Source organism: Lichenostomus cassidix, chromosome 6 (assembly GCF_008360975.1).
Source record: "Lichenostomus cassidix isolate B80296 chromosome 6, HeHo_3.0, whole genome shotgun sequence".
Lineage (NCBI taxonomy): Eukaryota > Metazoa > Chordata > Aves > Passeriformes > Meliphagidae > Lichenostomus > Lichenostomus cassidix.
The window spans coordinates 369,562-396,122 of NC_139487.1; the positions used below are offsets into that span (position 1 = coordinate 369,562).

At 43.9% G+C, this 26,561-nt stretch overlaps 1 protein-coding gene across 2 annotated transcripts in view; it reads right to left on the bottom strand.

The window, feature by feature from the left end:
* Positions 1-26,561, bottom strand: part of INPP5A (inositol polyphosphate-5-phosphatase A) — a 173,747-nt gene that overhangs the window by 132,473 nt on the left and 14,713 nt on the right. For both annotated transcript variants that reach the window (XM_085064569.1, XM_085064570.1), the window contains exon 2: positions 1,837-1,878. In XM_085064569.1, coding sequence (XP_084920695.1) covers positions 1,837-1,878 — 42 coding nt within the window. The remainder of the gene's footprint in view (positions 1-1,836; positions 1,879-26,561) is intronic.

Below are 26,561 nucleotides of genomic sequence, written 5' to 3' on the forward strand. Positions count from 1 at the left end.
CAGAGGGGAAGCAGGATAAGACCAGCACCAGCCACATGCAGCACTGCTAACTTTGCCCTTTGTTTATTTTTCCTTTTTTTTTTTTAATACAGTTCTCAGATTGCAGGGACAGAGGGAAGAGGCATGGAGAGGGAGGGGGAACATTGCAGAGCCCTCACAGCTGAGGGATGGGCTTGAGTATGCCTCAGTAGCACTTTCCCTGGCTCAGACTCAACTAGCCTCACAGAGAATCAATGGATCATTTTATTCCTGTCTGGAACTCTGTACACACAATACTTACTGGACCAAAGACAGACTATGACCAGTCATGTGTCAGCAGTCTGTGCCCTAGATACCAGCAGTTCATTCTTCTCCCCTCCTCTTCCAGTTTTCCACAAACTATTCAGAAGTGTTTCTGCAGTGCTCATCCCACTTCAGTAAACCAATTATCAAGGAGACTCCTCCATGTTCAAGACACGTAAATAACTCACGTGATGGCAAAAAACATGCAGCTATCAAAAAACCGCCCCCCCCCCATAAAAAAAAAACCCAAAAAAATCCACCCCAAAAAAATATAAAGAGCTGTCTGTTTATTTGTGTTTCCTGCACAGGAAGAGTTTTTTCCTGAAGCTGTGGAGGGTTGAAACTAGCTGAGCTGCCTGGGCAGTGCACACATCATGTACATACAGCAGTGATCAACCAAGATGGAAAAAGAAAAATAAACAGATGAAGTTGGCATATACTGAAAAACGTAAGACTGGTTACTGCACCTTGGATTTTGGCAAATCTGTTACACTTGCCAGTAAAAGTGAACTGCAGTATTTTACATCAATGCAATAAAGGTCACAGGCTGCACTGGTAACCTGAGAACATAAGGAATCAAGGGATGCTTTCAGTTACAAAAAACAAAAGATAAAATACTGCTAATCATATTTTCTGCACACAGTTTCACTTTAAAATTTGAGCAGCACAATTTTGTTGTTTAACCATTTTTCTATAAGACATGTAGGACTAGATAAAGGAATCTTGTGGCCCTTCAGTACCAGGTGGCATTTTTCAGTAGCCAGGTCAGGCAGGGCTTGGAACAACCTGGTCTAGAGAAAGGTGTCCCTGCCCCTGGCAGGGTGTGGAACTAGATGGTCTTTAAGGTCCCTTCCAATGCAAACCATTGTGGGACTCTGCGGATGTCAAGACTCTCAATTCTGTCAGCAGTGACAACAGTTCTTGCGCTGCTTCCCAGGGATGACACCTCCATGGCCCACCAGTGCTCATTTCCTGTTGCTTATTGCCATATTTTACATGAAGTCTGCAAGTTAAGCAAGTCTCTACTATAATAACACAATGTGTGAGAGGGGCTTTTATACTTTAGAAAAACCATAACACCAGAAGGCTACAGCACATTTATAACATGGATTCAGTGTCAATACTTTCACATTATCAAACAAGGAAATTGTTAAGAAAGAGCAGACACAGGACTGATTTATTGCAAACCAATGCCTGAAATTTTCATATTTCAATTTTAAGGTAAACTGGACTTCCCAACAGACTTAAAAAAAATTACTCAAATATATATCTTATTCAGTAGACTGAAAAGACTATTTCATGCCAAACTGAAGTCAATTCTATAAAGCCTCAACTCTTTTTTTACACAGAGGATTGTCGATGAGAACAAATTGTGTTTATATGCCAAATATTTATAATGATTACTTAGAAATCCAAAAGGAGATGTATTTTTCAGGGATGTTTTTTACTGTAAAATAGTGATTTCACTTCACAAAGCCAAAGATCCTGACATTACTAAGTCAGCCAATAAGCAAAGGTACACAGAACTCTATAAGAAAATAAGCTTTACCTTACCTGATAAAATTCCCGAAGCCAATTCTTCTGTAAATTTTCTGGCTGAAAAACAAAAGGCAAAAATTAATTAAGAATAAGAGTAATCTATTTTTTATAACAATATCCTGATATTATTGTTTTCCTCAGTGCATTCAAGAAGGGAGGTTTTTCACACTTAAAGCAGAAGGATGTTCCTCCATGATGCCACTGGACAGACCTCACCCTTTCGTCCCTGAGTCCCCTCTGATTCCCACCAAAAAGATACGACATGAGAACATGCTTTGTATATGGTATGAGTAGCATCTAACCCAAAAGATTCAAACCATCAAGCAAGCAAGACCTTGGGGACTGTGACACTTCCCATTAAAGCTCGGGGTGGGTGTGCAGCACAGGTCTGGCAGCACTGGGCACTGATGTCTAAATCAAAGTGTGGCTTCACTCAGTCAGCAATGGGCAATTCATTGTTAATAATCAAACCCATGCACTCCTCACTCCTTTTCATTTTATTTGTGACAGTCACAAGATGTTCTGGGGATCTCTTGAGTTTTAGTAATAACCCAACATTGACATAAACAGGTCAGAGCGGAAAGTCAATGACACGCTTGCCTCTTTAGCCTGCACTGCCCAGCTGAGATGAGATGGGCATCACTGTTTACTTGCCATGGGGAGGAAATCTGAGAATTGTTTGGGTTTCATGAGACCTCCCAAAATCGAGTTCAACCATTCCCCCAGAACTGCCAACCCATCACTAACCCACGTCCCCAAGGCACCACATCCACACATGCTTTTAAACCTTTCCAGGGGTGGGGACTCCACCACTGCATTGGCTGGTCTCTTGGAGATGGAATTTTCCCTACTATTCAACCTAAGACTCCCCTGTTTGCAACTTGAGGCAATTTCCTCTTGTCCTGTCACTTGTTACCTAGGAGAAGACATCAACCCCCATGTGGATCCACCCTCCTGTCAGGGAGTTGCAGAGAATGAGAAGGTCCCCCAGAGCCTCATTATATGAGATCCTTGCACAACAAGAGACTATAAATGGAGCATCCCTCTATCCACCCCCACCTCCCACTGGAGGAGATACAAATACATAGAGAAAACACAGAGCTCCCTAGACAATTCAAGATCTCAAATCCACATGAAACAAACCCACAGCAGCTACATTTGAAGTCAGACCAGGAATGGATTTTCAGTATGAGCCACAAGTAGCAATTAAATCAAAGCTGCCAATAGCACTCTTGCTGCCACATTTCACTGTTATGGTTAAAACTCCTGGATTTGTGAAAAAGCAGGAGCAGCCTGCAAATAGGTTCTCACGGGAGAAAGTGCTCTGGAGTTTGGGTTTTATTTGTTTGTTTTTTATAAAGGCCTTCTCATTTTTATAGCAATCACTACCTGGAAGCTATAGCAGACATCCCCTGTGGAGCTGCTGCACACTGTCCTCAGGTGCATTGACAACTTCTGCTTGGAATGGTCACCATCCCACCAATGGCCTAGGTAACCCACACCTGACTCCTGTGAGACCCAAACTAATCAACAATGAGAGCAAAGGCTCAGCGCAAAGGGAATTACGAAAATAATTCCAGAATGAAGCCAGTACGACGAGACGAAGCAAGTCACCAGAAGATGTAGGACCCTCCCTTTTTACTTCTTTTCTCCTCATCCAGGCTACACAACAAAAACAGCTAAGTGGTACAGTCAGGAGTGCTCACAGGGGTGAAGGATGTTGGAGAGAGGCAGGCGACCCGGGGGCAGCTGCAGAGTCAGGCCCCTTCCCCAGCAGGACTGAGGAGCACTGCCCTGTGTGCTGTCCTGTCCTGGAGGGGACAGCAAGGAGACACAGTGCCAAACACAGGAAGCAGCTGGATTTGAACAATTCCATGAGGGGTTGTTAACTGCACTGTTGGAGGTGAGAAGCGAGAGGTCGACTGATCATCACAGCTCAGAACAGAGATTCCCTGACACAGGGACAGCAAGTGGCAAAAGCCCAATGAAATAAAACAAAGAGGTGCTGAACACGGCTCTCATGCAGATTCATTCCTTCTGGGATCCCACAGACAGAGGAAGGTTTGAAGAGGTCATGACAGAAACATAAATTGGAGCAGAAGCAGCACCGTAAGATGGCCATTAAGTTCCTAAGTAACCAGATTCAGAGAGAGAAGGCACTAAGGAGATCTCTGGGGCTGCCAACACAGACTGCTCTGCCAACGCCTATCTGAGCCCTGTGGCTGCTGTGCCTCTCCCTGGCTGCCCTCAGCTCGGGGCATCACCTCATGGCCCAGAGGGAGCTGCTGGCTCCCCACTGCCATGTCTTCTTCCAGCAGTCCCTCCTATGGCACGACCACATCCTTTCTTTGCGTTTTTACCACTCTGGTACAATTCTGTAACCTAGCCTCTGCCTCAGACTCCTCTCCAGTCACCTCACATAAATGTAACAATTTGAAGTTTTGAAGGACTGGAGATAACAATCAACTAGAAAGATAATTTATCCTCCTCTTATTTTTCTGTCTAAAAATAGGCACACTATATTTCATGTCTTCCACAGACTTTGGCCTTCTTCCCATCCCTTCTCTCCACACTTTGTCCTTCATTAAATTATCTCATTCTTTTTGTAACGTAATGGAAATTAATCTTCTCCCTGTCCTCTTCAATGCTGAATCCTTTCATACCCATTCACTGATGAACCAATTTCTCCCAGGTCACCAATCCAAACCTCACTTTATTAGCTTCTTTCTTTCTGGCTATCCCCACCTCCAACTCAGCCAAATCCCCCAGTGCTTGGAGGAGCATGGCTCTGGTTTCATCCTACCCTTCCATCAGACACACATTTTGACTCCACAGAGCCACAAATAGAAACCTTCCCAAAAAGAAACCCTTCCCCTCAAACAAGCACAACTTCCAGACAGTAACACCACATGGGATGCATATTAAAATAACAGGACACGCATCCCACGTGCACTCCTCCCTTCAATTTAAAGCAGTTTTGGCCCTTTCCTAGAATTCCAAATCCCACTAAAACGATCTCTTTTCATTATGAGTTTCCACTTGAAGTCTATTTATGTCACACTGGTCACTGTAATGGTCAGGCTTACAAGAAAAAACAGTCAGCTTACAGACACATGGACACCACATGAGCTGGTAATAGCCCAAAAACAAGTGGCTTTTCAAATCAAACATACAAGTAGTCTCTCTTCTCCCCAGTGTTTCTATTTCCTACAATATTACACTCAACAGCCAACAGGAAAGCTTTATGACTGTTGGAAAAATATACTCAGATGGGGAAGCAGTCTTTTCAAACAAGGGAGAAAGAGAATATATATTTAGATGGGGTAAGGAGCCTTTCATTCAAAGGGAAAAAAGGAAAAGAATGAAATGAAACAAAATTAACAGCCTGAAAGATTTCTTTTCAGCTTTGTTCAGAGGGAAATGGAAGAAAGACGATGAATTATAGAAAGCAGGTTCTATTTTGTGAAGTTTATTTTTAGCAAAGAATATGCTCATTTTTTAAGCTAGAAGGAAAAAAATCCTGACTCGCTCTGTGAAAACTGAGCTCCAAAAGGAACCAGAGGAGAACTGGCCACTTGGACTCTACACACCCACTGAACACACAAGGCACAACCAACCCCACAATCTACATGCCTGACCAAAACAGCCCCAGAGCCCCACATGGGCTGAGGGATCCCTGGAACCCTGTCTGAGCTCCAAAGCTCTCCTGGCACCCACAGCACCACACAGGCCCTACTGCAGTCATAGATTCTTAGGGTGCAGCCCCAGGCAGGACCCAAAGCTTTTTCACCTTTACCTTCAAGACACATCAAGAAAAAGATGAAATACAGGCTGTTTTCCCCTGCCTTTACTACACTTGGTTTTCTACTTCTTTAATGAAAAGCAAAACCTTTGATGAAGTTGTGTTTGACCAGCAACAGGCTTACTCAAAAACTTCTTTTGAGTTCATCAACATGACAGACCATTACAGTTGTTTCAACAGAATTATTTATATTAGGATTTTTTTGATCAAGATTTTTGATCTTATATTGTGTCTTTGCAAGTTTACTGGCATCCTTTAGACATTTATATTCGAAGATCCACTGGATTTAAGTCTTCTTTTATCTTCAAACAGATTTGTAAGCACCTCTGTTGCTATGCTGCATTGAACTACACAGATGATGCTGGTGAAACTCCCCATCTTATGGGTATTATTTTTGTGGCGTTTTGTATCAACTTTACACTCTTAACTGACAAACAAAAAGATGATAATCTGTATGTTCTGTTCACATTATGAGTTCACAACATTTCAAAGCCAACATAGACAAACCAACCAGGACCAAACAGGAAAACTAGAATTATGAGTTTAAGGAAAAACATCTAAGGAAAAGTGCAGATTCTTCAAAATCCAAACTTTTACTGAAACACAGTGTTTTTATTCCATGCATCTGCACAAACAACTTAAAAGATGCAACTATGGTGTCCCTTCAGCGTTTCTGAAAGCCCACAGCTTTCCAAAGGAGCAGCAGAAAAAGAAGAGTCCCATTCTGGTGCCGTCACACACCACAGTGACAGGGGAGAAGAGACACAATACAGTATAACTAACACAGACTGAAAAACAAGGGGTTGGACACACACATCTGTCACTGAGAAGTTTAAGGCCATTTTACTCCCAGGCTGAGCAAAGCAGTGGCCCATGGGAAGCCGAATCAGGACTCATGGAGGAAAAAGAAGCCAGAAGGTAGCGCTGGGTTAAAGCAGTGCCTGAGGTGAGGGATGAGGAAGGCCCTGCTGCCCACCCTTCCTGTGACACGGGACAGTGGCTGCCCTGCCAGCGCCATGGGACAGACGAGATGGGGAGGGTGAACAGGAGAAGCAAATACGGTGCCTGAGGGAGGGAGACTGATTGTCTGCTGGCAAAGCACCTGCACCTCCTGGGGAGGGTGACAGCACTCAAGGGCAGGGGTACATCACCAGAACAGGCTCGGGACTGCTGTCCTGCAGGACAGAGCCAGGCTGGCCCCAGGCTCGCTGCTGGTGTGCAAGGACTGGGGTCCCAGTGCAGCTCTGGGAACGACCTCCTTTCCTCTGCTCTCCTGCCTGAGCTGCACTGCTGACAGCCCAGGAGCTCCTGGAAACACAGTGCACCCCAGTCACTGACCTTTTCGGCTGATCTCCTTTCCTGTCAGTGACTCCAAATCAGGACACAATACATGGTGGGAATACAAAGAGAAACCGAAGCAGCAGTGGCTTCCTGTGCAGTAATGCAGAAAACACGGCCGGCAGCTCTGTGGGGAGGAAGGCAGCAGGCACAGCCTGAGCAGCTCTCCGGGAGCTGGGCAGGGAGATTGTTGCAGCCCAGAGCCTGCTCGGCTCCAGCAGAAACAGCAGGAAAACCAGAGCTCCCTGTCAAACACATCACAAGCTCAGAGAAGGATACTGAGCATCCACTGCCTGCTCCGAAGGCTCTGTGTTTCAAAACAACTGAAGCTGTCTGTTACCTGGTGTGTACGTAGGAGAAACCAGCGCACAGGGCAGTAACTACTGCTGAATAATGATTTACAAGTATTTGCAAAGACTGAAAATAGAGAAGTCCAGAATCTTGAATCTCCTGATCCCAGTGAACTGCCCATGTGCTTCAAATTTAACTTCTATTACCAACATCTCAATGAAAGCTTAAAAGCTCCTGGATATTTGAATAACCAGAATGTTAAGAGCATTAATGAGAGTTAATCCAACACCACACAAACTATAATTGTTAGAAAACTGCAGGATTAACCACATTAATACACTCAAGTTTTCCATTGCTTTGTATCCTGAATTTGGAACAATGCAGGGAAAACTGAAATAGTTTAAATCAAATTAATTTGCTAAAATTAAGATAAAATAGATCTCTGGCAACATTCACACTCATAACCACCACCATAGTCTCTCCTGTGTATTTGTAGGGTTTCTTTCTACATTTGTTTGACATGAAATCTCTAAAACTCCCCCAGGTTGAATGGGAGGATATCTACAATTGTTATTTTAAATCTACATGGTACAGAAACCATGCACAGGGGAGCAGTGCCATCCTGACTTGCATCTCCCAGCAAGTAAAGGCCAATGATCCAAACAGTTCTTCCTGTAGGCTGAGTTTTATGGAGGCTTGAAAACATCCCACATGTTTTCTTAATCCAGTGGTCTGTGTCAGCTGCAGGCCTTTTCACAGCCATGCTGTGCTGTCATTGTGAAGCACAACATCCCACAGCGTCCCAGCGCCTTCTCCACAACAAGTAAACAGATGGTGAGAGCACCACTGTGGCTAGCACAGGTCTTTCCCATGAGAATTCTTTTTGTGTTTTATAAATAAAGATAAAGTTTGGATGTTATTAAAAACAGTGTCTCGAGATTTGGACAGTGCAGGCCTGGCCAATCAAGCCTAGGGGGAGGTTTCTGACTGACCAATCTGGGTGACCTTTGAAAACTCTATATATATGTTGGATTCAAACAATAAAGTACTTTTTTCTATGCCACGCTGAGAATCGAGGCTTTCCTTCTCTGCTAGCGGCTCAACAGCGACACACCACCAGTCAGTCATTCCATACAGACACACTGCTCCTAGCCTGGTACACCTACAGCTCTGGGGCATCTGAGCCCAACAGCGCAGGGAGTAACTACAGAGCAGGAGGCCAGCATAAAATATTGCCTTAAGTCAGTAAGATACAACATGCTCTGTGGAAATAAATAAATAAATATTGTAAATAATAATAATAATAATAATAATAATAGTGTAATTTTATCGTATGTACTCATGTTTGCAGACAGTAACCCCTGTGACCTAAAGCTCAAGAGCTAAACATTGTGGGCTGCATGCCCTCTGTTCAGTGTCTATCAACTCTTCTGAGTAATAAATGCTCTTAACACAAGAAGATATATCCTTACTTATGAGGATATGCCGTGTGAAGGGGCACTGCTCTGCCAGGGATTAAAGTCCAAGCCTTTCCCAGAATTGCTGCAGAATCAGTCCCAGGAGGAACATGCCAGCAGAGTGTGAGTTGTCAGTGAGGCAGCTCCAACACACCCTACTCCATTTTAAAAAAGAGCTTTCACACCAGAATACCACAGTCCCAAGATGGCTGTGAATGTACCACCAAGTGAATCCCAGGGGATGCCAAAACACAGTTAAACACACTAATAAATATACAGTGATCTAATATAAGTATTGATAGCAGAGGAGACAATTAGAGTTGTTTGCATCCTATTTCAGAAATAAAGAGCTAAGGGAGATACTTAGAAATTAATTTCAATTTGATCTAGAGAGCAAGTTTTCAGAATTGGTGGGGGTTTTTCTCCTCCCTACTGCTATGCAGATTTCTGTAATAAATGCATATTTGACCAATAGCCCACAAAAATGTATTTTCAGCTTTGTTCAGGGCTGACACATGAAAACACCAACCTTGTTTTGGTGATGCTGGGGGGGATCCTGGCAGAGGTGGTTTAGAACTGAAGGCATTTCCCTGCGGGTCAGCACCCTCTGCCAGCAAGGCTCCCACAAACACATGGCCAAAGGAGCTCTGGAATCATCAGGAGTGATCTGAAGTTCCACAGGCACACCCTCCTGTGGGAGCTCAAAGCCCACAAACCAACCTATCACAGGTCAGTCAGCCGTGTGTGGCACCAGGACCCAAGGGCACCCAGCAGGACCCAAGGGCACCCAGCAGGACCCAAGGGCACCCAGCAGGACCCAAGGGCACAGTCCTCCCAGAGCTGAGCCCCCAGGGAAAGCACCTGCTGATGCTGGGGCTCAGGAGGCACTGCTGGGCACTCAACGCTGCTTCACAGTGCGTTACTTGTCACAGAGGGAAAAGGAGTCCCTGCCAAATCCTGCCCTAGCAGGAGACTGATGCCAGGCAGCCCTGGGGAGCTGAGGAAGGGCTGGACACAGGGCCAGGGCAGCAGCATGCAGAAATGCAGGGTGGTCCTGTCTGTTGCTCAGCTTAGGTGAAGGGACCTGAAGACTCTTCTGCTAACAGGTGACACTGCAGCAACCTTTCTTCCACTGCTGTGTGTCACAACCAGGTGTCCTTGAGCAAAAGCAAAGGTTTGGGGTTCACTTTACACAGGAAGGATGGGGGGGGAACCACCCACCAACAAATCAACTGAACACAGGAAGCATCAGTTGTCCTGTGTATATTATTACTGACATCTTGGTTACTCAGGAGCCCAATCCTCCTCCCTCCTACACCCTTGGGATAGCCCAGAACAAGGTTTAGGCGCCACAATTGCACTTCACATGCAGTTGCTATAAGAGCAAAAATTTATGAATAAAATATCTAGATGATTCTTTATGGTAAAAATAAAGTATACAAGGAGAAATTGGAATCTTCAAAACCATGGACAACTCAAAAAAACCCAACAATTTAGAGAAACAAAGTCCTGAAAGGAAAACAGTTTTGCTCAATTCATAAAACATTGCTGATGCAGTTTCAAGGAAGCCAAAGCACCAGAACTGATATATGCAACTGGAAATAACATCCTCAGTATTCCCCTAAGTTTCCAAAAAAGGCCATCAGACATCTGGCAGACAGGCAGGCTTAGAAAGACATAAATTGGCAGAGATGTGTACAGCCCTTTGCAGAATGTCTCATCCGGCCAGCTTCAGCAGAAGCAAAATCTCAAATGAAACACATAGATACTTTACTACTACTTTTAAAACATATGTACATTTAAATCTGGCATTTATATTCATTTGGAAACCTAAATTAAAAGCAATACTGAAACAGTGATTTTTAGATGTCTAGAATGCTGGTATCACCACATTTTTTAGTATGTAAGTCTTAGGGATTGTGTTTGGGCCCCAGTTACAGAAAAGAACCTTTTGCTACATTGATCCATTCACAGTGGTAAAGTCTTTGGGCTTCTACACATAAAAACTGGATGTACAGTCAGTGTTTCTGATTTCAGTCAGGATACACCTCAAAATAATACACCAGGGCTCAATCCTCCTGTTACAGTGGAAAAACAGGCAAACATCCCAATCACAGCACATTTTGAAAGTGAATGTTTTCCTGTTCGCTCGCCCCTCAAAGCCAAAAATGCATTTTGTAGTATAAAGTAGAATTTTAGCAGCTTTCATGAAAGAAGAAAATAAAGAATAAACACATAAAAAATTAAAAATACATTCCAAACTGATTTGTGCAACATTATGTAAATTCATACGAGGTTACTACAGTGTCAAAAAGGTAGCACTGATGGCAATTCCGGAATTCCAGAAATCCTTCACTGCACCGAGCACTGATGAGCAGCAGCTCAGCATTCCCATGGAAGACATCTGTCCAATACTGCCCAGGAACAGGACAGGCAGCACCCCTGAAAACACCTTCTACTTCACTTGGAAAGAAACAACTACAAAAAGCAATTGTCATTCCCCAAACCCTCTAGTTAATGGGCTATGTGCAGAGAGCTTTCCACATTGTAGGGGGAGAGGCAGAAGCAAAACTCACGGCTGTCACTGAGCAATCCTTCTCCCACTTCCTTTCTGAATTTCAGCCCCTCCCAGAAGCTAAAGCCGGAGAAAGGCCTCAAGCTGTTTGTCCAGGCAGCTGTGTGATGCCCCTCAACCCGGGTAGGCTGCTGGCCTGGAATGCCCGGTCTGTGCCCCTCCTTGCCCCTCCGTACCAGGATGTGCCCCACGGCCACTCTAGGCCCAAGCTCTCCTGGTCCCTCTGCAGCGCCAGCCAGCCCTGGATGATGGCTAAGGGCTGCAAACAGGAGCCAACAGGCTCAGGAACACCTGCCACAGGTGCCACATGTGACCTGAACTGGGGTCAGGCTGGCAGGAGCTGGGGGGTTCTCTGCCCATCCTGCTCCCAGCAGGTCCCCACTGCAGGGTCTCAGGGACACGTCCAGGGCTTGGAGCAACCCCAAGGATGCAGACCTGCTGACCCCCTGCTCAGACCTTTCTGCCCCCTCTCCCCGCGCCCAGGCCTACTTCACCAGGCAAAAAAAAAATTGCTCCTTTGCATATAAACTCTTCATGGTTTTCATTTTGCCTTTTATGCCATTAACTTCAAAGTAAAAGTCAACTCTCCTGTGGGTGCGTGTCCACAGGAAATCCTGCCCCTCGTTCACTCTTATCCTTAAAGAGAACCATTTCCTTTGGCTTGAAAACCAACTGCCTCCAGCCCTGTGCCACAGTGAATACTGTTTAACACTAAATATAGACTCTTTATAGAAGGAAGGAAACATCAGGCAGACAACACCAGCAAGGAGGGCCAGCATGCACAGTGCTGGATGGTGCCTGGCTACGAGAACATGCTCTGCTAACACAAAACCTGAAGAATAACCAACAGCGAGATCACAGCTTCTCTTGAGTTTGAGGGAAAAAAAAATAAAATCAGCCATTGCTGAAAATAAATTTTAAAAATACCCAAAGCAACAAAAGCACGCAGAGATCAGAAAGACACCCTGCCAGCACTCCAGCCTCACATAGATCCTGACTGTTCCTCCGTGTGCTAATGGTTATATTCACTTGATGCATTTTATTTTTTTAAGCATGCGGACTTTGCTCAGCTCTGAAAGTCTGCACCTTGTTTTACTTTGGGAAATCTCCCACACTGCACAGAACCCAGCATGCACTACCTGGTGCCCCCTTCTCTGCTCACCACCCCACACTCCCAGGGAGCTCAGCAGGCTAGAAGCCACTACAGGAGGCTGCTGTTCGAGTATGAAGGCTTTTCAACTCCTGTCAAATTTTGACAGTGTTCCCCTGAAAGTTTTGTAGACTTTCACATGGCTCTGTCCTGCAACAGAGAAAAAACATCTCCCAGCAAATCCAGTGTGAGAGCAATCAAGACAGGTAGCTTTGACCAAAACCAAGTAAACAAACCAAACAACCAGAAGTCAATCTCCCGCTATTAACACAAAATGTCTTGGCAAGGCTGAGCAAGCCACAGGGTTTTACATGAAGTCAGGTAGTTTATCATCAAAATAATGGAAAGTTAAATAAATGAAGAGACATGACACGGAGCAAAGGATCTGTGACAGACTGAATCCAGACAGGACAGACAGGATCTGTGCATGCCACACAGAAGATGGGGAAAGCCTTTCAGAGTCACCAGGTGCAAACTAACAACCTGAACAAGTCAGGTAGCTCGCTGACCATCAGCCTGGACAGAGGATTAGCAAGGTCATGACTGAGCCTGAACTTGAGGGGCCAGAAAAACACTGTTTGCACTGGGGTTGGTAGGACCACTCCTGTGGGACTCCTGAGGAGATTCTCAAGCTCATGGGGAAGGTGCTACTGGCAGAAAGCTTCACAGACACAAAGAGAGGAACAAAAATGACAAGGCTTAGCAATAACAAACCCACAGGTAAAGGAACAAAAAAATACATGCAAAACACCAAGAAGTGTTTTCTCCCAACTTATTAAATAGCACTTTGCCCTCCTACACTCATCTACAAAATTATTCACAAGACACAGCCAGATAGAGATTTCCTATTTAGAAGTTACATCCCTGGAATGTTTTTCCTCATTGTAACCATTTCTTGCTCAGATAAGAGAAAAGACTGCAGCAAGAGAATTCACGCACACATTTCACCAGAACTACTGAACTCTTCCCAACCTACTGTACGTACACAGTCTGGCATACTGGACTTGAATAAGCACATGCTTGAAAATTAAAATTCAAGTCAAACACTGCAAGTACATGTATTCTGGGACCTACTTATCAGCAGGCAAAGTGTTTCAGAGAAAATCTCTCCCTTTTGTAACACAACATTCACCATCCACCACTGCTGACAAGACAGACTTTGGAGGGAACAGATGGAAGACACCTTCAGCTGAAAAACTTATTTTTCAACTCCAACCCCCCCCTACAATTAGAATTCAGGGTGACTCTGCTACAATGATGGGCCCTGGGAAGGGAGGTGACTCCACTGGTGGGCAGCTTGCACTCCCCTGGAATGTTCTGCAGCTGGCGTGATCACACTGCTGCTCCTAAGGGGTCAGACATCCCTACTCCATGGACAAGAAATTAAAAAAGCCAAGCACAAAACCCCATTTCCACAAACACGTTGTGGACACATTTACTGAACCAGGCTTGATCCAACACTAAAACCCAAATGTGGGGCATCGAGAGGTACCAGTGGAAACCTCCCAGCAACCAGCCAGTAATAACACTACAGCAGCCAAAATTCATTCTGCGTCTGTGGTTCCAGAAATTCAAAGCCACTATGGAAAATATTGTATATTTAAACCTAACTATTCAGAGATATCCTGTTTGCAGTGAGGTAACACCTCTATTTTTCTCTGTCACAAGGAAGTGCACTTCACCTAGTATCAACATTCCTCATGGCGCTGGAATGGCTCTTTTCCTGTTTAGGAAAATGGGCTTCAAGCTCCAATTAAACTCTGAGAAAAAGTAAGTACAACTTTATTGAATTTTTCTCCCTGAAATTTTTTCATATTTCGAAATATCCCAAATGAATTGTAGGTTACACTGGGAAAAGCCACCCAGAGTTTCCTCTGATCACCTGCAATGAACTCGCTGGGTACAGTAACAGGAGGATGCATTTCAGGACAATGCTGCAAATCTGGGGACACACTCACAAGGACAGCTGTACATATTTTTAATGTTTCTCTAGGAGAGCCCTGGAAGCATATATTTATGCTATAATACATGATATTTTAATTTTATTAAAATAATTTTAATTTTATTAAGAAAACAAGGGTAAAAACGCCCTTAAATTCAGGATTGAGAATTAGGATTATCATCACAATTGCCATTCCCTTGGGCTGGAAACTGCCCCACAACCCTCGGGCTGGAGCTGCTGCCTCCCTACACAGAGAGAGCCTGCAGGCAGCGTGAGGGGGGAGAATGGAGGCTGCAGCTCAGGAGCCACAACCCTCGAGCAACCCTGTGCAGGGACAGGGCTGCTCAACAGGGCTCTGAGGACAGGCATGCACTCCCCAGACTCAGCTCCTGGATAATCAGGGACAGTTCAAAATTTTTCTTTCTTTCTAGAGAAAAACCATTCCTGCAAATTAGCATTAGCAATTCAAAAATCAGACAGCTGTTACAGAGAAAAGGAGGAAGGCAGATGTGTAAAACAAATACATCATTGCACCACAGTACCAGGCATTTAAAACTTTGCTGAATCTCTCCCAACAGCTGAAAGCTCAGAGAGCCTTTACAGCAACCCCACTGCAACAAAACAGGTCTGGACTGACTTTTTTCACTAATCTCTCTCTCATCACCCCAATCCCATGGCAGAGAGCTCAGGAATGAGGCAAAACAGAGGTGATACAAATAGGATTCAGGTGATGGAGAACATGGACACAAGACAGTCCACACCACTAGACTGGGACATCATGTCTTACTTCCAGGGACATGAGGAGACAGGACAGCCATGGGTTACATCCTTTTCCTCTGCCTGTCCTTGTCCAGGATTTTTACTAGAAGAGGACACAGCGTTGCCCTGCTTGCTTGCAGCACAGGAAAATGTTTGATTTCAGATTTCCAAGAGTGCTGGATCTGCTGGACTGCCCTCCAAGCTGGCAGCCTCCCCAGCAAGTATTGTTATTAGATAATACTTACAAGATGCTCACCATTTCCCACAATAGCCGATTTCGCTCACCAAGAGAAATGGCAACATCAGACTCCATATAGCGATTTTTTCTCTGTGCCACACTTTTCTACTTTGACAAACTGTTCTCTACCTCATGGCACCAACACAGTCTACAGCCCATTCCAGACGAAAAGAGTTATGGAAACTGTCAAAACCTACAGCAAATAATTCACCATCACATTAATTTAGTTTAAACAATAGCAACTGTTTCCATCACTGAAACAGATTTCATTTTTTCAGAGCAGCTCAGCACTAAAAACTTGGTGTCTCCCTAGTTCCAGCCCTCCTGGAAGAGCACAGCAATTGACATTTCCCAAGATGCCCATAGCCACCCACCCCAGCAGCCCTGTCGTGGGTCACCAGTGTCCCACCTCACGGAGCAGAGCCTGGCTACACTCAATGTCCTCCCAAAGCTCCCTCTGACATGCACACACACAAGAAGGAGTTTTAATAGGTGACCTGAATGCTGACTTAAACTTCAGATCCCCAGGAGAAACAGAATTTCCTCCCAAAGAAAGCAAGATCTACACTCAACTGCCAGAATACTTGTTTTGTTCGTAAAGCCAAATACAAGTGAGAGCACCGCACTCAGTATTTTAAGAAACCAGCTGAACAAGTGAAAATTCTCTTCCTGCCATGTGCTTTTAGCCTTCTTACACGCCCAATTGGCTTTTGCTCCCCTCTTAAGTTTTCACACAGGTATTTTCCATAGTAACACAAAATTTACTCTTAACTGCAGTTACAGGTTAGTAAAACTTACTGGAGTTATTTATTAATGCACTCTTAGTTAGTATCTGGTATATACAGGCTGTCATATACCTGTTTTATATCTCTGCTTGAAACTGAAAAGGTTTTTGATACACTGGGATTAGCTACATCCATCCCATCACATTGTCCAACTTCAGAAGTCATCACAGTCACATCAAAACAGAAGCTTCAAACTTTCTCCCAAATTCCATAGCAAATCATCAAGTTTTTTATACTTCTTTTTCTAGGGTTCAAGAGCTCAGTTTTCCTGTGCTGGTAGCTCAGGTGTCCTTGTGTGACAAGTACATCATGAAGGTGCTGACACTGGAGCTCAATGTCAGCTCACCTGCTTTGCCACTTACTCTATTTTGAGAGCAGTTAGTTCAAAGTGACAGGGCACAGCTTAATACATCCAAAATAGATTTACTCTTGTTTTCAACCATAACTGGCCTGTCAGGGATCCTTAAAGGCACACCAAGTGTCTGACCCATGTCAAGACTCCGAATTTTCCTCCCATACTCCAATTTCCAGTCTATAACTAACAAGAGGATATTAGCCATGGTGATAACCATAGTTCATGCAGATATTAGTGCAAAACACAGTAAATGATGAAGCTGTGACCACTCCTGAGGGCTCAGGTGGGCTCTGGAGCCTGCAGCCTTCCTTGGTATTGAGTCTCCTTATCTGACTGATGCATGAAGATGCCATGTGCTGCTTCAGAGCCAACAGCCATAGCCCCTATAACTAGAAACAAGGGCATGTGACAGGGAATCTCACCAGACTCAGAGAAACAAGGATATCCCTGTGGAGCAAGGAATGTCCCTAGGGAGCAGTAACTTGGTTATTTCCAACCTCAGTCTCTTCCTTAAAGCAGTGTGCAAGCAGCCTGTCAGGGGCACCCTGCACCCCACAGCACAGGTTGCCCTGGTTTGTTCTCAGGAGCCACTGTCCCCGTGGGGCACAGCCAGGCTGTGCTCCAGCCACCTGCAGGGTCTGCAGCCAGGGTACGTATTTGAGGGAGCCCCGTTTTAAGTCAGACAGCACAGCTCTGATCAGTATCTTCAGACATTACCCTTCTGTGCAGCTTTACAGTCAGAAAACAATTCAGGATGAAAACAACAGATTCACAGCCAAATCCCAGTTGGGGTTCCCTGAGCATCTATCAGACTGGGCTTCTCGGCACATGCCCACACAGATGGGCTATTAATGAAGTGACCCACATTATACATGCTCAACTTGGTTCCCCACTTCAGCTATGATTTTCAAGCTATAATTATATTTAAAACATGATGAAAGGAGTGTATATGGGCAGATTCTCAAACCCCAGACAGTCATAGCACACACATAAAATTAACCACGAGCACTTAGTTACAAACTGGTAGAAATGGTGCTCAGGGCAGACACTGGACCTAACCAAGCTGGATTCCAATGACAGGCTGCAAATTCACTTCACCAAAGGAACACCATGTCTATATATATGGGGTGGGTGTATACCTGTACATCTATCTCTGTATCTATCTCTTATGAGGAATTAAAGTCCTTGAGGTGTAAACTCTGGCACTGGCAGAATTTTGAGTGACAATTCTTGGTATAACAGCAAGACAATCCATGGTGCTGCAGGGAGTTAATAATGCAGTGGGGAGACACCAAGACCATGCAGTTTACAGGGAATAGCAGTGGAAACAAATGTGTGCTAAAACTAGCACTGCTAATATCAAGGTGAAGGTTTCACTGACCTTTAAAAGGCAAGCAAGTTGATAGGGTCAAATGTTGATTAAATCCATTTTACTTCCAATTATCTGTCATTTCAGGCTGGATTTTTATATGGTTAAAGTATGAGCAGGAAGGGTCTAAGAGCATCATTCCATATTTACAAAGGGAAATATTTTCATTTTTTAATTACAAAAGTCCCCAGCGTTATTAGTATTTTTAAAAAGCAGAGATTCCTAGAAAACTTAGATAACTATGGATTAGTTTGTTGTTTTTTTTAATGCTTCATTTGCAGTTCCAACACAACCACACAACGAGGGGCAAAACCACTTCACTTAGTAGCCTTAAAACTCAGAGTTATAGTTACTCAGGAAATACCTTCTAATTCCATCAGAGGTGCTCCTGGAAGCAGCCCTAGGCTTCCAGAACAGAAGAATATTGTTGAAGGCAAGAGCCTGTTATTCAGAGCTCTTCAGTGGGGCTGTTAAATACACCAATTATTAAGAAAAAGGAACAGCAAGAAAGAAAAGCATCCCACACTAACCAAATCTTGCATCTACTGTAAACATGTTAGCAAACAACAGCACAGCACCTTTGTGTCTTCTGGGCCTATGCAAACATCTCATGGTTTTCCTTCCAGAAGGCTCTCACATGCCAAAGCATTCCTGCCTATCCATTTTTTTGTTGACAAAACAAGAACAAAATCCTGGTTACTTCCCCTTACTGTTGACATGGGTGAGCCTGCTGAATCTTTTCTGAAAATCACTAGGAGTGATGCACTCCAGCCTTAAAGACAGGTATTTAGCCCACAAGATCAAACTCGAAGTAGTCTGAACACTACTGTTCAAGATCAACTGATTCTTTCCAAAACCACTGCTACCAAATGGTATAAAAGCGCAAAGCATTTTTAACCATAGCAAAATATCCCATAAGTGTGACTTAATGCATTAAACAGACATTTCCACCACAGGAAATAAAGCAAACACATCAATTAAAATAATTTTAAAATATCAATAAAAACATTGATAACTTGGTCTCCAAGCCCATTTTGGAGCTTTTGAAGCATTTTAACCTGCAGTTCACCCTGTATTATCAGGGTGAACTTTGCGTCTCTGTGGCAAGTACATGATTTGCCAGAGACACAAAGCACTTAATGCAGACTTTAACAGTGCCCAAGGCGAAGCTAGAACAGACACTGAACATCAGGCTTGCTATTCCCAAGCAAACAGCTTTGTCAGGCTGTCGACCAGCAGGAGAGCAGTGCAGTGACTTCCAGCTTGCTCCATCCAGGAAAATAGGGAAATGCAAGCCATAAAAGATCCCCAGATACAACTTCTGTCTTCCCTTAGAGAGCATTAGTCCCCAAACACTTCCCCCACTTATTTTAGATCTCATGAAGTACTTAAATACATTTTAGGTACAATAGAGAATTAATTTTAAAACTGATTCCTCAGAACAAGAATAGCCCATATGTTACAGAGGACCACTCACCTTCTTTAAAACATCCCGAAGTGTAAATGTTTGACTGTTAATAAACCACAACACGTACAGCTGAACGGTTACTTTAAACAAGGAGGAGCAGCCCATTCCTGCCTCATGACCAGGCCCAGGCTGGCATAGGCTCCTCTCCAAGACATGCACTGCCAGGGATGGGCACCATCTGTGCACAAAGCTGCAGTGACTCCAGAAGGGCCCAGGGCCGCTCTGAGCTGGTGTGGAGGTACTCCCTGAGCCATGGTGCCCAGCAGGGACAGTGCTGAGGCTGCTGGGGACACGAGTGGCCACAGGCAGAGCCACTGCAGAGCTGCTGGGACCCACTACACCCACAGCTTGGGGAGGATTGGAAGGCACTGGCAAGGCTGCGACCCTGTGTGCTCAAATCAAGGATAGGTAAATCCTGAAAACACTTTGCCAATGCTGTTTGGCCCTTCTACCTTCCCAGCTGCTGCAGCCCAGTAAGGGAAGCTAAAAATACTTTCTAAAAATCCCTTTTCCATATGAGGTGGAGCTGTGGTTACCACACAGATGGCACCACACAATCCCCACAGGGAGGGAGGTCGCTCTACATCACCATGACTGGATGGAGCTCCAAAATAACCTTCTGATGAAGACAAGATCATGGCTGCAGCCAGGCTGACCTCCATGGTCAATGCCACTGCCAAAGCTGTTCCAAGAGGGGTTGGTGACTGTCATCCAGCCTGGCTGCCAGACAGCGCCAGGAGATGGGAGGAGACTCCCTCTTTTTAGAGCAAACATCCACAGAAACCACTGCCTTATATTTGAAAATATTCCATAAAGCATCATTTGAGTGATTCAACTCATTCACACATGATCTTGCTTATGAATGATTAATCCTGATGAACAGGACAACTACTGAGAACCCATTTCAATTCCTATCTTAACGTCAAACACTGTAATTCTTCAAAGCCAGGAGCACTGCAGGTACACAGCCCTGCTGACAGTGCTAACAGGCTCCCAACAAATCCAACAAGCTATGGTGTTCCTCATGATACAAAGCTGAGCCTACTTTGAATTTTTCAAAGTCCAAGAAGAAAATGTCACTGGTATGTTTCTGGAAGATTCGTCCTATTTTGGTACAAGAGATTGAAAATTAAAGTCCTGTTGCTCTACTGGTATGTGAACAGCAGGGAAAATGCTAAGAGAAAGGATGGTACAGTGTAAAAATGAGGACATCTACAAAAGCAGATACCTAGACAAAAAGAGAAAAAAAGGAAAAAAAGTTCCCTGCACAGAAGACTTACCAAAAAAAAAAATCCCAGACTAAAACATTCTGTGCACAGCCTTGCAGAAATCTTGATATTCCAACCATCAGTAAGAGATATTAAAATACCAGGCAACAGGGTGGGGTACCACCCTCCTCAAATCCACGACCCTCAGCAGCTGAGTGCCAGATATCCCAGGTCCAACCCCTCTACAAGTCCTCACACAGCCAGTGACAGAGACACCCTCCATCCAAGCCCTGAATTTTAGAGAAAAAAGAGTATTATCTCCATTTACTGGACCTGGTAATAATAAATTCACTGATTTCAAAAGACTTTTAATCAGTCTAGTTTTAAGGACATAAATCAGTAACAATAGGGGCGGGGCAATAATTTCAATTAATTCCTCCAGCTTAAAAAGCTCGCTGTACATTTCCTCATCCAAAGGAAAAAGGGGGAAAAATATACAATCAATCAATTACATTGTGATTTCCTGAGAAGTCCATATATGTGAGATAGTCTATGGGTAGGAAAAAAGCAGGAGTTTTCCCCTGGCCTTTAAAAAGTCAGTGTTGCCAAACACTGGAACAAGTCCAGAGGCAGCTTCTATGTTGATCACAACCTGAAGAAAAGAAGGATCCAGAGAGATCTTAGAGCCCCTTCCAGTGCCTGAAGGGGCTGCAAGAGAATTTGGAGGGACTTTGGGACCAGGACCTGGAGGGGCAGGACAAGCAGGAATGACTTCCCACTGCCGGAGAGCAGGGTTAGGTGGGATACTGGGAAGGAATTCTTCCCTGTGAGGGTGGGGAGGCCCTGGCACAGGCTGTCCAGAGAAGTTGTGGCTGCCCCTGGATCCCTGGCAGTGTCCAAGGCCAGGTGCTTGTGGCAACCTGGTCTAGTGGAAGGGTAGTGGCTGGAATGAAATGAGCTTTTTCCATCCCAAACCAACCTGTGATTCTATGGAACACTGAATACAAGGGTGCAAATCAGTCTGACACTTTAAAGCAGAGTCACACCTGCTTGTCTGCTCCCTGAGATCTGTGCACTGTTCTTGGGAGAACAGTTAACAGCCTTACACAGGGCACACTTGCAAGTATCATTTCTTTGCTTGTTTTCCCAATGGCTCCCACACTGCCCCACAGCACTTGTCACCAATCCCAAGAGGCAGAAACAAAGTTGTCTTAAACTCAGCACCCAGAACCAGTCCTTAAATCCATATTTAATGAAATTTATTAACTAATTTAAAGAAATCTTCAAATTAATCTCACATATGATACCAACTAACAGGAGTTTTCTGTTAGTTCTAAAAATCCAGCAGCTCTGTTTCTGTGAGATTCTCATTCTTGAATAATTTAGAATAGGCAGTCTCTCTCCCTTTGTGTCTCTTCCCCCCGCCGTTTCTCATTCCTGTCAGTACATACAAACCTTCTGTGATAGCTTTCAGAGTTCAAAAGGAGCCACAACATCACAGGTGGCCTATGATAAATTTCACCTACATTCCCATACACTGGCTGTAGAACTTATTAATTAAATATTTCTATTCTCAGATTAGATTGTTGAGAGAAAGCAGATGCCAGGAGAGCTGGAAGCATCATTACTGCCAAGGGCTCCTGCAATGCCTGGGAATTAATTAGGTGAGATAAGAATGAAGATGATGGCATAAAGCAATCCACAGGCTTTGCTGCAGATCAAGGGGAGAAACACTGAAGAGCTTTGCAAAGCCTGTCTGCTGGCACACCTGAAATCAAGCTTAACCCCAAAACACATGAATAAAACATGCTGGCCAGGAGTCTGAGAGACAGGCACATCAGAAACACTGGGAATGGCCTGTAGGACAAGCTGAATCTGCTTTTCCCTTCATCAGCATGGAAAAAGCTTCTCAGTGGGATCTTTCCCACTGCTGTGTGCTTGAAAGGAACAACACAGTTACCTGTCCAACGCCCTTCCAGAGCCTCAGTAATAGCTCTGGTCCCATCTCCTCCTTTACTGCCATGGAAATCTGCATCTTAGGGATGAAGCTGGGGAAGAGCTCTGGACAGCTGGACCCATTTTGGTTGTGTGTCCTTAGTTGTCTAGCTTTGACAGCATGTGATGTCAAGGGGAAATGAAAAAATCTACTTGCAGAGCACAGCCCTAATCAGGGTTTGCAAAGCTATAAAGTGGGAAAAGGCCACAGGAAAAAGAAGAAAGTTGGGGGAAAAAAAAAAAAAAGCAGGAATCTGGCCATGTCCAAATTGATTGGATGAAGACAAACCTTGAATGAAGGAGGCTGTTTTCTGCCCAACAAAACTCTATCATGTGAAGTGCACCCCACACATACACCACTGTACCTGGCCACAAAGGCTTTACCTGGAGCTTTGGCTTTGAATAATTTCACTGCAGAATTTGTCTGTTAAGATGCAGCACATCCCATGGACAGCTGCTGAAGAAACCACTTTCCAAAGAGAAGGATTTATCAGAATTTCAGCACTTTGGCACAAAATAACCTTTGTGGAAGATGAAAAGATCCCAAAATGGCAGGTTTTATCCTGCTAGGTGTCCTCCTGAACAGAAAACGTTTTAAATATGATACAAAAGTCCAAGAACACAAAGATCCCCAGTAAGAGTTAGTCAACACTGTACCCTGTCCCTCAAAAGCCAGCCTTCTGGTTAGTCTTTCCATCTCTGTTTTACCTAAGAGGCATGTATGTTTTTATCATTACAGCCTTAACCTGAAGATACAGTGCCCTCAGTCTGTATACATCCATGCACAGTACTTGAAAAAGGCAAACAAAATACAATAAAAATACTGCACTACAGTGTAAAACTTGGGTTTATTGATTTTCAGAAAGCTATCCAAGGAGATGGTTCAGAGAAAAAAAAAAAAAAAACACTAAAAATCCAGTAATACTTGCAGGCAGCTGTTAACTGCAGTCACAGCATCCGTGCCTGAGGATCAGCTGGAAATGCATGTTATTGGCAGTTGCACTGTAACACAGAACATCATGAGAGAGGCTCCCAAGGAGCGTGGGAATGGAACAGCAAAGTTTGAAACACACATGGCCAGTCCTTTACAGCCAGTGACACAGCAAGATTATTTTTACACAACCACTTTTCCAGTAATTACTGCAATTTGAGACGGAAAAGTAATTTCAGTGAGTATCTGAAAAAAAGCATATAAATCCCTAACACATAAAGGTCTCATCAAAACCTTAAAGGATTCACGAAGCACAGTTATTAATACTTTGCCTGTCTGCTTTGATTATATTTGACATAGTTTCCATATGGAAACTTACACTACATTTCATCAAGAGCTTTACTTTGTTTAAAACATCAATCCATCTAATGTAATAAATATTTGCAGATATACAAAAACATCACCTTTGTGGGTTATCCTTATACAGAAGAGTGAGAGAATTCACACACAGCTTCACTCCAATACTTCCTACTTCCTTCCTGAATAATACACACCTTATTCTCCAACCCAACCCTCAGTTGTTTCACTTTGAATACAGCTATTCTGGCTTCACTACTTGTATTTTTGGGAAGTCCTATTTGTTTTCTTTGCACCAAGACGCTTGGAGGTTCACTGAAGTTACTTACACAGCTAAACCTTATGATATCTCCTATCAAAACAAACAAAATAAAAATATCGGATATAACAGCCTCATGCTAATTAGCCACGTTACAAAAAAAAAAAAAAATCACAGAACTGATAAGCCAATAAATACAGATACTGATCCTGTCATCTTTCCATCCCTGTCATCCCTCTGTACACCGTAACAGAGTTTCTGTGGTATTTAATGAAAACCCACTAAATTATGCAAGAAATAGAAGGAACCATGTCAAGGTGTTTTGAACCATGTCAACTTTGATAAATAATTTCACATCATTTTCATTAAGATGTTAACTTGTAATAACAAGTTAATGAAGTTATTAACAAGTTCAAAACTAACACTCAGAACAGCACCAAGTTACAACGCTCTCAGGAATAAGTCAGGTAAGCACCTGGACCCATGTCTGGAGATGCCCAGAGCCCCTCAAACACATGACCACTCGCATGGCTGTGCCCCAGTGGTTCAGCTCGATGCTCCTTCCATCCACTGGCGGGAATCCAACCAGGAACATGGGAAAACATATCACCTGCCTCTGTCGCAATCTTTGGATACAACCATGTGTACAATTATGAGATTCAGCAGCTTTAAAACACTGAAGATCAGGTTCAAAACATGATGAAAATCCATTAATTGAGAAGTGCACTTCAACCTTTTTGCTCACTAAATAAAAGGATGTGACACAGTTCATCTCCCTCATGGGCAGGAAGGACTGACTTCAGTATGAGAGATATATATTTCTGCAACAGACCAACAAATAAAAATCATTCTAAAGGAAGATAATAAAGCAATTGTGCTTGGGGTTTGTACCTTTAGCTATTTGTCAGGTGTGAAAACAAGCATAGTATTAAACTTGATTTATCTTGAAAATAACCCATTCTGTTTGACAAATTTAAAAAAGGTCTACTCCGTGCACACTAGTCCTAAACTACCAAAATTAGCAGTTACTTGGTAAAAATCCAGAAGCTGGCATGTTTTCCTTTCCCTGTTATCTGCGGTGCTCCATGCCGGAGCGCGGCCAAAGGAGCAGCAGGCTCTGCGCGGCACACTCTGCTCACAGGGAGCAGCCACTCACTGAGACTGCCAGCAGAGCTCACCCAAGTATGGCTGCTCTCACAACCTTCACTGCTGGGAATGTCTATGCCGAGTTTAAAAAAAGAACAGCAACTTGAGAAAGAAAACCAAAAGAAAATCCAGTTCACAGATGGCAAGCAGAGCTTCTTGTGGCTAGAGATTTCAGGGGGCCTTGCCAAGCAATGATGGCAGACATATTTTACAAATATTCAATTAACCAAAATGAGGTAGAATAGAAATAGCACATTGCCTCCATTTTTTCTAAGGCCAAATCTGATGCTGCTGTGTTTGCAAAGAACACTCAAAGAAGTAAACAAGATGCAGTAATAAATTCCAGCGAAAGTCTGAAGCACTGCTCAATGAAAGCAGGCCTGTTTTGCCCCCTGCCTTGGTTTGTGCTCTGCGATTTATCATGAAGCAAGTATCAGGCAGTCTGGAGCAAGAACACTTCAGAGAACTGTTCATCTCAATTTTATCAGTACGCCCTTTGGGCCAAACCCCCCCACCATGGCCATTTCCAGAGTCCCATGATGAACACAGGCTTTTCTAGAACTGGTTTTTGCCATCCTTCCACACACAAACCCAACTGTGTGCTGATGTCCTCTTCAGACCCCGCTAGCCACCGAGCAGCCTCTCTGCTACAGAGTTAGGGCTGGTGACAGCAGCCCTACAGAGCTACATTAATTAATGTGCCAAACAAACAACGTGCAGAGTATGGTCACTTCACTGACGGTGCAGCTTTCCCTGAAGTAACCTAACCTCTACTCCTACTTACATTATTTAAGCAAAACCCAGCATCTTATTAGAAAGCAGCAAAGCTGTAAAGCAGGCTCTCTAAATCCAACCCACACACTCCCAGCAACAGGTACCTGCAGCTCTGCTCACATAGCAGTCACCCACTCATCAGGTGCCCCAGACATTTAAATAATCTGTTAATGCCACATCCTTTGGCATTTGCTTTGCGTTTTTTCCCCAAGGTAAGACACTTGCTGTACTCCAGGTTTTGTATTAGGCAGTGAATTTTAGGAAGGTTTTACAAACAGTTTGTTTTCCCATACTGAGACCTTGTCTCCTCAGCACATGCTATCAGTTACAGTGCATTTGTACTGCAAATTGTACTTGTCATGGGGCTCTCCAGACACCATAAGCTTAATTAATCACAAATGCTAACTGAGCTCAGTTCAGTTGTTGCTCCTGTTCGAGATCTCCAAACAGCCAGTACATCTCGCAATATACTCCAAAAATATTTATGCAATGTGGCCTCAGACATGAGAATTTCCATTTTATCCATCTCTGAGGAACAAGC